Consider the following 15,691-nt stretch of genomic DNA (forward strand, 5'->3'; position numbering starts at 1 on the left):
ATTTCAATTCTGACCACATTGCCACAGCTGGAGGCACACAAGTAATCATAAATTCAGAAGGGAGCTGGACTTGACCCAATTGTAATGCCTATGGTCAATTTGGTTTGATATTTAATATCCCTATGGGGCTAGATAGGGACCATCAGTAAATGACACAATGGGACAATATTTTAAAATGTCAATAGTTCCAAATGTCGATGATACATTATTTTTACATTTAAAGTCAGGAAGTTCAGCCACCCTTTAAAAATACAGTAGCCTAGCAATGCATTACAAAATGCAGTATCTGCAGTTTTGCCACAAGAGGTACTGCTTTTGAAGTCGAGTGATTGGCTCCCCAAAGAGCAGAAGAAGAAGGCACTAAGGCCCCAAGGACCAGGGGTCTAGTGATGTTTGATGACATTCTCCCTGCAGATGTACTGCTGGGGTATATTAACCCAGCTAACTGGGGTTAGGATTAGTGTTCCCACACTGCCATATCTCCATGTTACAGTGTTTGTTTATGGAAGACAGACGGAAGGCATAGGTGCCAACTTGTGCTAATTAGCGATCTAGAGTTCTCTGAACACATGGCTGTGTGTTAGCATAACTAGGAAGGAAGTGTAGTTTCTTCAGCTGGAGGCACACATAGTGTATTCATTTGTGCAAAACTGCTACAGTAAGTGCATATTTTTATTTAAAATGTTATTTCTTGCTGATATGAAAGATAAGGGGCATATCAGCATATGTTTCTAAAAAAAACGTTTGGCAAGCAAAAACCCTACAGAGAAGGGTTTTCGAGAGATAGGGTTATATTTGTAGTTATTATGGATCCCCATTAGTTGCTGCCAAGGCAGCAGCTACTCTTCCTGGGGTTTGGCAAAATTAAGGCAGTTATACAATTTTAAAAACATTACAATATGTTCATAACAGATTTCACAACACACTAAGTGTGTGCCCTCAGGCCCCTACTCCACTACCACATATCTACAACACAAAATCCATGTGTACCTGTGTGTGTATGCATGTGTCTGTGCCTATGTTTGTTGCTTCACAGTCCCCACTGTTCCAAAAGGTGTATTTTTCTATTATTATTATTTTTAAATCTGATTCTACTGCTTGCATCAGTTACCTGTTGTGGAATAGAGTTCCATGTAGTCATGGCTCATATATAAAATATGTGGTGAGAGCATATGTGCAAAAACCACTACAATGTTGCAAGTGTAGGAAGTTTGGACTCCTGGCAAGTGTCTACTTTGCTGTTATTCTGGCTGCATTGTTTGACGTGACTGTAGGTTAGCCGTAGTTGGCTAGCTTGCAAGCAAGGGATAAGAATGTTGCCAGCCAGTATGGCAATGGAACATTTAGAACAAACGACTGGGTGGCGTTCATAGATACAGAACAAAAAGACTGAACGACTGGGTCACGTCTCTGACAACCGAACCAATAGAACAAAAGACCAGCCGGCTTGGGTAGAAACCTTAGATTTGTGTCGGGACTATATTTTGTGGAAGGATGAAATAGTATGAATAAATTAATCAAAATAAGTGATAATGCCCGCAAAGCCGGTGTTTGGAGGATATAGTGGCACGGTTTGCCGTCCCTCAACTTTGTCTCGAGCATAACAACACTCATGCCAATATATCCTACAAACACCGGCTTCGCGGGCATTATCACTTAAGTAGAGTCTAAGGATCAACGATGTTACAAAAGTAGAGGGAATCATGTTCCAGGAGTGTCCGGTTAGGATGAAGGAGATTGAAGTAGTGGCGTGTATTCATGGATGCCAAGGGAAGCCAGGCTTGCCAAAAAAATTTTTACCAATAAAATTATAAAATAATTTATCCTCTGTCTCTTTGTTTTCTTAATTTTCCTGAATCTCACCGGAGAAATCATACGAGTGAGGGAAACAGCGCCCCTCTTCTGTCTCAGTATGTGTAGTCCAGGTATCTGATACTGTCTGACCAAAAGAGTACAGTACATAACATGTTGCTGTCGTAGCATTTGATTGATTGATGCCAGCAAGCATTTGGCCTCCCTTGATGAAAAAACATATATATAATTAGCCAATAAGCATTCAGGTGAGCTCAACTTAGGGTTGTCCTGGTGCAGCAAATCACCCACCAAGGGAGGCCAGTTTGGATTTGGCTTCAAACCAATCAAATCACTTCCTAAGCAAAATGTCATTTTCATAAATCTTCTGTTTCTGGTCTACTTGTGTTAATGTCCTGCAGTAGCTAGCTTGATAAATCGGCCCTTTCTACGCCATGGATGGAGATGGGGATTTGGACTTGTGGTTTTGACTTAATTCTCTGTACAGGCCAATGATTATGGCGGCGATTTTGATCTAACCATAAATTAATGTTGGGCCATGGACCTGAGACGATTTAAGTTCTATACAGTATGTAGCCTAAAATGTAGGCTAGTAGGCTCATGGTAACTAGCTAGGTAGCTGGTTCTGTGGTTCTTTGTTGCCCATGTGATGAAGTTAGGCTAGCAAGCATTTTAGCAGTGATGGAAAAAGTATTAAATTGTCATACTTGAGTAAAAGTAAAGATACCTTAATAGAAAATGACTCAAGTAAAAGTGAAAGTCACCCAGTAAAATACTACTAAAAGTATTTGGTTTTAAATATACTTAAGAATCAAAAGTAAATGGAATTGCTAAAATGTACTTAAGTTTGAAAAGTAAAAGTATATATAATTTCAACTTCCTTATATTAAGCAAACCAGACGGCCAAATGTTCTTTTTTTAAATTATTGACGGATAGCCAGGGGCACACTCCAACACTCAGACATAATTAACAAACAAAGCATTTGTGTTTAGTGAGTCCGCCAAATCAGAGGCAGTAGCGATTTTCTCTTGATACAGTAAGTGTGTGAATTGGACAATTTTTCTGTACTTTTGGGTATCAGGGAAAATGTATGGAGTAAAAGTTGCCAAAAATGTAAATAGTAAAGTACAGATACCCCCAACAACTACTTAAGTAAAAATACTTTAAAGTACTACTTAAGTACTTTACACCACTGCATTTTAGCTAGGTAGCCTATGACAACACAAACTAAAAGTGTACTGTATGACAGAGCCATAGACCGTTTCAATTGTTTGTTTTTTACACACAAAGGCACAGACAGAAATCATGGACAGCCACATGATATTTAGCAACATTGATTGCACTAAATAGTTTTTGGTATCTTTAAGTTTATTTTCAGTGTATTAAAGTAAGCATATATAGCCTTGTTGATTTGATGATGTTTAAGTTGAAATGGTGCTGGAATAGCAGAGGCAGTGCTCCTGTTGTCTTTGTGCTGACTTGCATTAACTCCGATGTTCTAAATCAGTAGCTGTTTAGTAAACTGGCGAAAACATGAACTTATTTGACCATGCTGCAGGTGATATACCTGTTTGTTACATGCAATATTTGCTATGTGGACTACACCGGACAGATGTTGCTCTCTGGTTTTGTGATGAAACAAATGTATGTGTAGTTGAATTTATTCCCCTACTATGTGACTGTCGTCTTTTTGTTGTCACGACCTTATTGTATATCATGATGGCTTATGAACAAATGGGTTATAGAGCAAACAATGCAATTATCACAACAGGTTACAATATGGCTTTTTTACTGGCTTGGCTTCCTCAGTGATTTTACCCACACACCGCTACTGGATCGAAATAGCAAGTATCAGGGTTGTCCAGCATGTCTCCTATGCGGAGGCAGTGGACATAGTTAGACCAAATGAAGATGAGGAAGACATGGCAGTGTATGCCCCACAGTGTGCTGAGAATGTTGTTCAACAGTTGCGTTCCTGATATAGGCCTTAATGACCGTGAAGAAAGTGGATTTTGTTGCATTCATTGAGCAGGATGATAAATTGTACTGGCCAAACTAGCAGAAATTGGAAATCATTGTGAAAGGGTCTAAAAGGTTTTTGGATCTACATGACTTAAGCTGAAATATTGCAAGGAATATTGTCCAAATAAGGTCTCCCCTCTCAGGCCCCAGAGCCTGTGTAGGGATCTGAGTAGTAATGAATAAGAGGGAGATTATTATTTATATAATAATATATATTATTTTGGGCTGTTTGTTTTGAGGGAATATGAGTGTTTTTTCACCCTTCGTTTATTTCCTATGTTAAAGTTTCTCAGTTTTCACCCCACCCAGTAGGTCGAGGCAATAAGCATGTAGTCTGCCGTAAAACACCACCGAAGAAGAAGTACCTCAGAATAAAAATGGCGGAGACTGGTAAACGTGAAGTTGATTTTGCGGACAGAAATGAAACTGATGCTGCTAAGGCCAAACGACTAAAGAATGACCCGAATAGTGACCAAGATAATCACAATGAATCAGCATCTGCAAATCCTTTGTTCGGATTTAAAACAACAACGGTTCTGCGGGACTCTGCACGGGAGAAAAATATGTTCATACACGGAAAGGTGGCTAACGTTACTGCTATCTAGGTATCTAGCTAGTTAGTCAACATTGGCTAATAGCTAGCTAAACTAAAACCAAAAAGCTTATAGATGTTTATAAGTGGTAACGTTAAATAGCTATATTTTATAGGTTGGAAATCTGTGGTTGCAGCCACTTAAACTTCAAATGGTAGTAGCTTGGTAGAAGCTCGCATCGCATAATTCGTCTTGCTTGCCTGTTGTCAAAGTGACCAGTCGTCAGTGTACGAACCAATTTAGCGATGGCTGCCTACGGCCGCGAGGTGTCGTTTGTTGAATAAAAGTGTTTATTTGTATCATGTATGTCCTGTCCTACTATATGACAACAATACATGTAGTTAAATACTTAACCTTGTTAACGTTCGATTGTCTAGGTAGCTAGTTAACAAGGTGGACAGTCCATTGAATCTCAAACAACAATGTATTATTTCCCTATTCCCTATCAGTTGAACGACCAGGATGCGGTCATCATTTTGGAGAAGACCCCTATCAGGGAAGACACCCTGTTGGAGATTTTCAATGGCTCCAGAATGAAGTTGGACATGAGGAATGATATCTACAGCACGTATCAACTCCAACCCCCTGCTCATTTGAATGGTATGCCCCAGGATACATAGGCTAGATCTGCTCCAAAATGCCATGAACATTTATGATATGAAAATTCGTGATTCCCTTGAGAGGGAGCTTATTTGCATATAGGTCCTGCTGTATCTCTGATTGGCTATGGCTCACTGGTCTGTGTAGAATACGGGCCTGGACAAGACAAATGTATTATTTACTGCAGTGTCAATTAATTGTCCATATGCACGGCCGCTTTCCCACTCTATATTGCTATCAAATTTTCACAAATCCTTACTATAAGTAATTCCCAAACATATGAATGTGAAAATTACCATATCTAAGTGCTCGCTTGGCAGAAAATGTAAAAAAGGTGTCAATATTCCTGGGGATGTATATGAACATTTGATATCTTATTAAAATCTGTTATGTTACATGCGCCGAATACAACAGGTGTAGACATACAGTGAAATGCTTACTTACAAGCCCTCAAATGTGCATGGCTTTATAAATCATCCATGTATATCTACAGAAATAAGACAGATGTTGCCTGTTTGAGTGTTTGTTTAATAGCCTACCGTGAGCACCAATCCTCATGCAACGGCAAAATGTCAGATAAAGCAATTTCACAGATTTGGCTGTTCAAAAAAATATATAAAAAAATAATAATATTTGCTAAGCTGTAATAAAGGCTTTACAATTTTGTTAGAACAGACTAGTATTACTTATTTATTTAGTGGGGTTTATACTGTTGCAAACAGGCAGAGAAATAATATTGTAATCTAATAGCACCTGTTTGTCACACATAATATGCACGCAGCTCTCCTATACCGTCATTTTTCTTGATCTTCTTATTGTTATCATTACAATTATTATGATCATAATAATAAGTAATGTCGTTATCATTAGTAGGTTTTGTATAGTAGCCTTGTATAACACCATCGAGCTGTAGGCCTAAGAACGCGTCCTATTTAGTCTTAATACCGTAGCCTATATTTCAATATATAGGGTACTGTATCAACCAATCATTCGTTCATACCATTACACAGCAAACGAGACATTCATGCTTTGAAATGCAATCAAGCGTTTTAGTTTTAAAATGTAATAACAAATGGAGCTTTGAATGATTAGCCTAAACAATAAATAATCTGCAATTCACGAATGCATTCAACTGTAGCCTGCTGTAATATAGGCTTTAGATATAAAAACAATTCTCTTTAGAACAGACTCTCTGGTACACAAATGTATTTACCATTTACACTGTTCCAAACGGTCAGAAAAAATAATATTGTAATCTAACAGCAACTGTTTGGCACACAATACTCATGCAACGCTTGCTCCTATACCCTCCTTTTTCTAGATCTCCAGTAGTTTCCACAACTAAGTCAAATGTCTTCCACAGATCTGACTTCCCCTTTCCCTCCTGAGCAACCTGTAAACATTTGCCCATTTCAAGTTTCTTTTTCACGTCCTCCGCATCCATTTTGCTGCGACATTACTGTGTTCGGAGTTTGTTATAACCATTTTATTGATGTGATTGATTGGCTATAGGTCAGGCCCTATTGGTCACATGCATGTAATGCTCACATGTTTCGAGTAAAGACGGCAAGGGTTGAGGGAATAGGGAATGTTTTTTCCTAAACAAATGAGGGATTTCTGGAGAAGAAAATTAATTCAAAAACAAGTAAGAAACTAAATGGCTGAAATTGTTGCAGCTTCAACACAGACAGCGCAATAAACACTTGCTGTGCTGTTGTGCATTTTTCGCTGCAGTAAGGAGGAGAGCGAGAAAACGTGCGCCAGTCACACAGGCACTCGCTGTCATTTTTTTAAACTGCCTGTGACCATCAGGCTCTTTCTTGAGTCGTGTGTGTGTCCTAATTATTTAATCAAACAGTGTGCTTAAAGCATCAGACAAGCTCAGTGCATAAGGTAGTTGGTTTTATTCAAACACATAAGGTCTGTCTGTCAATATATGGAAAAACAAGTTTAAACATCTTGACCAATCGATTGAACAGAACGACTCGGCCGACCAAGATTTTCTTTAGTCGGGGACAGCTGTAGATTCAATACATTGGACCAAATCGAATAATTCTGCAATGCGAAGTGGCACCATTATTATTTCCTAATGGAATTCAAATCTCTGACTGAAATCTGATGTGATATTGATCCTTGTCTTGTTCCTTGGTTCCAAAGAGATGAAGACCACAGTGGTGTGTCCGGCCACAGAGAAGCATGTGAAGAAATACCTGCGGCAGGAGACCTACTTGGTGCAGGAGACTGGGGAGGACTACCGCTCTATCACCCTACCTTACATTCAGAGTCAGAGCTTCAGTGTACAGGTAGCATTTCATTGCTTTCAAGGTGAAAATATTAGTCCCACAGTATCCCACTACACAGTCTCCCACTCCACATCCGGAGGACTTGATTGTCGACTCAGTAAATGCACGGTTCTTACAGGGGATCATCCTCAATTTGGGATTACAATACCATCCATATAGAAGAGCCAGATTGGGCAATGCGTCACGGATGCTTGAGAGGTATTAGTAAGGGCTTTCCTCTCCTCTGATCTTAAAGGGTTAACGTGATGCCTCGGTCAGGGGCGGACTAGTGATTTGGAGGCCTCCGTTAGAGGCCAGTCTGAGGCCCCACCCATGTTTATTTAACACAATCATGGCTACTGAACAAAGATGTGTTTGGAGCCGGCTCTTTTAGGTGAACAAAGTGGAATGAAAAGGCTAACTGAAAAGACTTGAAATGCCTTTCACTAATAAAGGTCTTTGCATCACCACATAGAACACGAGTGGGCAATTTTCAACGAATGGCAGGTATTTGAAACAGTGTACAGTAACAGTACATCGGCAAATACGCCCTTCTGCTGCTTGACAGGCAGAGCCCACAAAGGATGGGGAAATTAACCTAAACTTCTCATACTTGTCAGCTATAGTTTACTTTTATATCACTCAAATATCCAATTAATGGTTGAAAATATTGAAAGATTGTGATTTGTAAACATGCACTTCTATGATTTATGTGGCAATGATTTTCTTGTCGCTGTGTTTTTCCCCTCCAGTGGGTGTACAACATCTTGGAGAAGAAAGCGGAGGCAGAGCGCATCGTTTATGAGGACCCAGACCAGGACGTCGGCTTTGTCCTGCTCCCAGACTTCAAGTGGGACCAAAAGCAGGTGAGATACAGTGGGGAGAACAAGTATTTGATACACTGCCGATTTTGCAGGTTTTCCTACTTACAAAGCATGTAGAGGTCTGTAATTTTTATCATAGGTACACTTCAACTGTGAGAGACGGAATCTAAAACAAAAATCCAGAAAATCACATTGTATGATTTTTAAGTAATTAATTTGCATTTTATTGCATGACATAAGTATTTGATCACCTACCAACCAGTAAGAATTCCAGCTCTCACAGACCTCTTAGCTTTTCTTTAAGAAAACCTCCTGTTCTCCACTAATTACCTGTATTAACTGCACCTGTTTGAACTCGTTACCTGTATAAAAGACACCTGTCAACACACTCAATCAAACAGACTCCAACCTCTCCACAATGGCTAAGACCAGAGAGCTGTGTAAGGACATCAGGGATAAAATTGTAGACCTGCACAAGGCTGGGATGGGCTACAGGACAATAGGCAAGCAGCTTGGTGAGAAGGAAACAACTGTTGGCGCAATTATTAGAAAATGGAAGAAGTTCAAGATGACGGTCAATCACCCTCGGTCTGGGACTCCATGCAAGATCTCACCTCGTGGGGCATCAATGATCATGAGGAAGGTGAGGGATCAGCTCAGAACTACACGGCAGGACCTGGTCAATGACCTGAAGAGAGCTGGGACCACAGTCTCAAAGAGAACCATTAGTAACACACTACGCCGTCATGGATTAAAATCCTGCAGCGCACGCAAGGTCCCCCTGCTCAAGCCAGCGCATGTCCAGGCCCGTCTGAAGTTTGCCAATGACCATCTGGATGATCCAGAGGAGGAATGGGAGAAGGTCATGTGGTCTGATGAGACAAAAATAGATCTTTTTGGTCTAAACTCCACTCACCGTGTTTGGAGGAAGAAGAAGGATGAGTACAACCCCAATAACACCATCCCAACCGTGAAGCATGGAGGTGGAAACATCATTCTTTGGGGATGCTTTTCTGCAAAGGGGACAGGACAACTGCACCGTATTGAGGGGAGGATGGATGGGGCCATGTATCGCGAGATCTTGGCCAACAACCTCCTTCCCTCAGTAAGAGCATTGAAGATGGGTCGTGGCTGGATCTTCCAGCATGACAACGACCCGAAACACACAGCCAGGGCAACTAAGGAGTAAGAAGCATCTCAAGGTCCTGGAGTGGCCTAGCCAGTCTCCAGACCTGAACCCAATAGAAAAGGTCTGTATTGAGGAGTGGGCCAAAATCCCTGCTGCAGTGTGTGCAAACCTGGTCAAGAACTACAGGAAACGTATGATCTCTGTAATTGCAAACAAAGGTTTCTGTACCAAATATTAAGTTCTGCTTTTCTGATGTATCAAATACTTATGTCATGCAATAAAATGCAAACTAATTACAATGTGATTTTCTGGATTTTTGTTTTAGATTCCGTCTCTCACAGTTGAAGTGTACCCATGATTAAAAATTACAGACCTCTACTTGCTTTGTAAGTAGGAAAACCTGCAAAATCGGCAGTGTGTCAAATACTTGTTCTCCCCACTGTACCTTGTATGATCCTGTCCAAGTAATCTTATTCATTGTGATCTAAAAGTCTAAACCTATCCTAAATCAGAACTTCAACTTTGAGACACTTTATACATAGGGCCAAAGTGGACAATGGAGATGCCATTCAAGCCTCCTATTGAGCACATGGTTACTTTCAACCCCCCCTAGTTGGATGACTTGCATTTGATTGCCATCGTTCATCAAAGGGACATCAAAAGTTTGCGAGACCTGACAGCGCTGCATCTGCCATTGCTGACTAACATCCACAAGAAGGGAGAGGTGAGAAGGATCCGATAATACATACATATTTTCGTATTTAAATTTGCTTGTTGAGCGTATTGCGATTGTTTGGTTGTTTGATGTGTCTTGGGGCAACTACTCCTTACTCTGTCAAATAGTTGTGCTTGTTTTTCATGGTGCTTTCCCCTATCACAGGAGAGCATTCTGAAGCGGTACGGTGTGGCAGCCAGTAAGCTGAAGGTGTACCTCCACTACCAGCCGTCCTACTACCACCTCCACATCCACTTCAACGCCCTGAGCTACGAGGCCCCGGGCTGCGGGGTGGAGCATGCCCACCTGCTTTCGGACGTCATCCAGAACCTCCAGGCAGACTCCCAGTACTACCACAGTCGCTCCCTCTCCTTTCCCTTGCGGGCTGACCAAGGCCTGCTCAGCAAGTTCAAGGATGCCGGCAAGCTGTAGTGTCTAGACGCCCAAACACGACAACACTACTACGGTAGGACCTCAGAGGGATGAACACGTTGGGAATGGTGGTGGTTTGGAACTCTGGCCTTTTCGCAATTGAATTTGCTAAAATCCTGTGTCTTCTCTTCTCCGTCCTCTCTCGCCTCCTTTTTAAAAAGGTAATGGAGAGGCAGCGAGGAGAGATATTGTGGACGAAAATATGCTTGTATGAAATTACTCCTCCACTCGCGTGTTGCATGAATGACGTTTACAGGGGTAAATCAAAAAATAAATGTGTTAAGTGATAAAAAAAAATAAGTTAGTTGTGCCAGACATTTTATAGATAAAACGATAAGTAGCATATTGATTTTCAACGTGTGCATGCTTTTCTCCTCAGAAAAAACTAACACTGATTCAAAGAGGGTTTGGCAGATTTCAAAACTCTTCCACGAAAGACTTGCATGTTTATCCTCGATGAAAGGTGGCTATCGAGAAGGGGAGGACACTCTTCTGTTCGCCTATTAACGAATTGACATCTCCTCAACCACTTATCGGGTTCCTGGTCATGGAGGAGAGAGGGTGGAGGACAGACTTTTTCCCAAATGAGAAAAGGCCACAATTGTCCGTCACTTTGACATTCACTTACAAACCAAAAATCAGTATTAGAAAATATTCATGCAGATTTTGTTTTCTAATAATTTAGCCAGATACTGTACATACAGTGCCTTCAGAAAGTATTCATACCCCTTGACTTATTCCACATTTAGTTACAGCCTGAAATCAAAATGGAGAAAAAAAGTCTCACCCATCTACACACAATAGCCCATAATGACAAAGTGAGAGAAAAAAAAAAAAAAGAAAAAAAAAACATTTTTGCAAATGTATTTCAAATGAAATGCATCTCATTTATATACGTAATCACAACGCTGAGTCAATACATGTTAGAATGACCTTTGGCAGGGATTACAGCTGCGAGTCTTTCTGGGTACATTTCTAAGAACTTTGCACACTTGGATCGTACAATATTTGCTCATTATTCTTTTCAGAATTCTTCAAGCTCTGTCAAGTTGGTTGTTGATCATTGCTTGACAACCATTTTCAAGTCTTGCCATAGATTTTCAAGCAGATTTAAGTGAAAACTAACTCAGCCACTCAAACATTCAGTGTTTTCTTGGTAAGCAACTGCAGTGTAGACTTGGCCTTGTGTTTTAGGTTATTGTCCTGCTGAAAGGGGAATTCACCTCCCAGTCTGGTGGAAAGCAGACAACCAGGTATTCCTCTAGGATTTTGCCTGTGCTTAGCTCCATGATGTTTTTATTTTTTATCCTGAAAAACACCCCAGTCCTTATCGATTACAAGAATACCCATAACATGATGCAGCCACCAATATGCTTGAAAATATGGAGAGTGGTACTCAGTAATATGTTTGGGGCAAATCCAATACAACACTTTTATATTCTGGACAAAAAATGAATTGCTTTTCCACATTTTTTGGCACTATTACTTTAGTGCCTTGTTGCAAACAGTATGTATGTTTTTGGAATATTTTTCATTCTGTACAGGCTTCCTTTTCACACTATCAATTAGGTTAGTATTGTGGAGGAAATACAATGTTGTTGATCCATCCTCCCTTTTCTCTTATCACACCCATTCAACTCTGTAACTGTTTTAAAGTCACTATTGGCCTCATGGTGAAATCCCTGAGCGGTTTCCTTCCTCTCCGGCAACTGAGTTAGGAAGGACACCTGTAACTTTAGTGACTGGGTGTGTTGATACACCATCCAAAGTGTAATTAATAACTTCACTATGCTCAAAGTGATATTTGATGTCTTTTTTTTTACCCATCTACCAATAGGTTCCCTTCTTTGTGAGGCATTGGAAAACCTCTCAGGTCTTTGTGGTTGAATCTGTGTTTGAAATTCACTGCTCGACTGAGGGATCTTACAGATACTTGTATGTGTGGGGTACAGAGATGTAGTCATTCAAACATCATGTTAAACATTTATTGCACAGAGTGAGTCCATGAAACTTCTGTGACTTAAGCAATTTGTTTTACTCCTGAACTTTAGGCTTCCCATAACAAAGGAGTTGAATACTTATTGACTCAAGACATTTGAGCTTTTCATTTTTAATTAATTTGTAAACATTTCAAAAAACAAAATTCCACTTTGACGTTATGGGTTATTGTGTATAGGCCAGTGACCCAAAAAATATATTTAATACGTTTTAAATTCAGGCTGTAACACAATGTTGAAAAAGTCAAGGGGTGTGAATACTTTCTGAAAGCACTGTATCTGTTTCTCTGTAGCCTATAGATTATTTTGTTTTTAATACAAGTCCTGAGGATTGAGGTTCAACTGTAGTTGTACTGTATTGCCTTGGTGGATTCAGAATTGCTAATTTTTTGTTAAACTTTTAAAATATATTTGTTGAACAGAAATAAAGAATTGTACAACCATTTTTGTTTGCCAGTTGTGACTTATCTGAAGATGCGTGATGTATTTGGACAAGTGTGTTAGGTGCAGTGGTAGAAAAATAACTGAATTGTCATACTTCAGTAAAGGTACCATAATAGAAAATGACTCAAGGGAGTCACCCAGTAAAATACTACATGAGTAAAAGTCAAAAAGTATCTGGTTTTAAATGTACTTAAGTACAGTATTGCAAAAAGTACTAAATTGTCGTAAATATAAATAGTAAAGTACAGTCGTGGCCAAAAGTTTTGAGAATGACACAAATATTCATATATACTCCAGAATGTTATGAAGAGTGATCAGATGAATTGCAATTAATTGCAAAGTTCCCCTTTGCCATGCAAATGAACTGAGTCCCCCAAAAACATTTCCACTGCATTTCAGCCCTGCCACAAAAGGACCAGCTGACATCATGTCAGTGATTCTCTCGTTAACACAGGTGTGAGTTTTGACGAGGACAAGGCTGGAGATCACTGTCATGCTGATTGAGTTCGAATAACAGACTGGAAGCTTCAAAAGGAGGGTGGTGCTTGGAATCATTGTTCTTCCTCTGTCAATCATGGTTACCTGTAAGGAAACACATGCCGTCATCATTGCTTTGCACAAAAAGGGCTTCACAGGCAAGCATATTGCTGCCAGTAAGATTGCACCTCAATCAACCATTTATCGGATCATCAAGAACTTCAAGGAGAGCGGTTCAATTGTTGTGAAGAAGGCTTCAGGGCGCCCAAGAAAGTTCAGCAAGCGCCAGGACCGTCTCCTAAAGTTGATTCAGCTGTGGGATCGGGGCACCACCAGTACAGAGCTTGCTCAGGAATGGCAGCAGGCAGGTGTGAGTGTATCTGCACGCACAGTGAGGCGAATACTTTTGGAGAATGGCCTGGTGTCAAGAAGGGCAGCAAAGAAGCCACTTCTCTCCAGGAAAAACATCTGGGACAGACTGATATTCTGCAAAAGGTACAGGGATTGGACTGCTGAGGACTGGGGTAAAGTCATTTTCTCTGATGAATCCCCTTTCCAATTGTTTGGGGTATCCGGAAAAAAGCTTGTCCAGAGAAGACAAGGTGAACGCTACCATCAGTCCTGTGTCATGCCAACAGTAAAGCATCCTGAGACCATTCATATGTGGGGTTGCTTCTCAGCCAAGGGAGTGGGCTCACTCACAATTTTGCCTAAGAACACAGCCATGAATAAAGAATGGTACCAACACATCCTCCGAGAGCAACTTCTCCCAACCATCCAGGAACAGTTTGGTGATAAACAATGCCTTTTCCAGCACGATGGAGCACCTTGCCATAAGGCAAAAGTGATAACTAAGTGGCTCGGGGAACAAAACATCGATATTTTGGGTCCATGGCCAGGAAACTCCCCAGACCTTAATCCCATTGAGAACTTGTGGTCATTCCTCAAGAGGCGGGTGGACAAACAAAAACCCACAAGTTCTGACAAACTCCAAGCATTGATTATGCAAGAATGGGCTGCCATCAGTCAGGATGTGGCCCAGAAGTTCATTGACAGCATGCCAGGGCGGATTGCAGAGGTCTTGAAAAATAAGGGTCAACACTGCAAATATTGACTCTTTGCATCAACTTCATGTAATTGTCAATAAAAGCCTTTGACACTTATGAAATACTTGTAATTATACCTCAGTATTCCATAGTAACATCTGACAAAAATATCTGAAGACACTGAAGCAGCAGACGGTGAAAATTAAAATGTGTCATTCTCAACTTTTGGCCATGACTGTACAGATACACCAAAAAACGACTTAATTAGTACTTCAAAGTATTTTTACTTAGTTACTTTACACCACTGGTTAGGTGGAATATGATAGTGTGCCACTGACTACACTAACAAACATTTTGGGAGGAACAACAATCCATTTTAGAGAAAACATTTTAATACCTGAATAGCATATTTAGGAAACATTTCTAAATAACGGGTATTTAGAAGGGATGGACCGACTCGACCTAGTTGGTAATAACCGAACGATTCTTCTGTATGACCATTTTCCAGTGCATGGCGCATGCGTTTAAGTGTAGCTTAGAAGACGTCAGGAATGTCAATCGTGCATGAAAGCAGTTGCTTGACAACAGCGTTTCGGGGTGTGTACTTTTGGCTACATCGTCTTCAAATATTGTGATCTTTCTGAATTGTCAGAATTGACACTAAAGAATAGTGCGACGCATAGACGTATCCCCAGTCTTGTATGCATTTACCCACTGTATAGACTTACCTTCAGCTGACAGCTACAGGGAACAATATTTGTGGTTCTCCACGGTAAGTTCTATGCTTTTCTTCGGTTTTCTAAATCTATTTACGGTAAGACATGAGTTATAATACATGTTTTATTATATGTAACAAGTTGTGGACTGCTGGTAAAATTCTGAATCTTTGGCAATGTGTGTCGCAAAAAACACATCACAGTTAGCAATGAGGAATCGGCCCGAAGCGGCGCTCCTCCGGGGGGCCAGAACTGATTGAATCGGCCCGGAATCAAAATGAATGACTGCCCAGAATCGGCCCAAGTACATCGGGCGTTTCTGTCTACCGGAATTCAGCCAACTTTGCTGGAATCTTACCAGAATCCCCCCAGCTGATGCAAATTTAAATAAATGTATACAAAATAACCTGATTTTAATCATTTTTAATATGACTATTATACATTTTATACATACAAATTAGACCCATCCACAAAAAAACATTTTGTGTTGGAGGAAACGCCATACACATGATGACCGTGTCAGCTTGCATGCGCCTGGCCCGCCACAAGAGTCGCTACAGCATGTTGGGACAAGGACATCCCGGCCAGCCAAACCCTCCAA

The 15,691-nt window shown here is 40.5% G+C and overlaps 1 protein-coding gene across 1 annotated transcript; it reads left to right on the plus strand.

The window, feature by feature from the left end:
- The first annotated feature begins 4,187 nt into the window (after positions 1 to 4,187).
- Positions 4,188 to 12,852, plus strand: dcps (decapping enzyme, scavenger). Its single transcript, XM_071339319.1, has 6 exons — positions 4,188 to 4,416; positions 4,878 to 5,028; positions 7,186 to 7,331; positions 8,063 to 8,176; positions 9,877 to 9,987; positions 10,144 to 12,852. Exons 1-6 carry the CDS (start codon positions 4,213 to 4,215, stop codon positions 10,408 to 10,410), a joined length of 993 nt encoding a protein of 330 aa, XP_071195420.1. The 5' UTR covers positions 4,188 to 4,212; the 3' UTR covers positions 10,411 to 12,852.
- Positions 12,853 to 15,691: the final 2,839 nt, after the last annotated feature.

The sequence above is a fragment of the Salvelinus alpinus genome, chromosome 13, assembly GCF_045679555.1.
Source record: "Salvelinus alpinus chromosome 13, SLU_Salpinus.1, whole genome shotgun sequence".
NCBI lineage: Eukaryota > Metazoa > Chordata > Actinopteri > Salmoniformes > Salmonidae > Salvelinus > Salvelinus alpinus.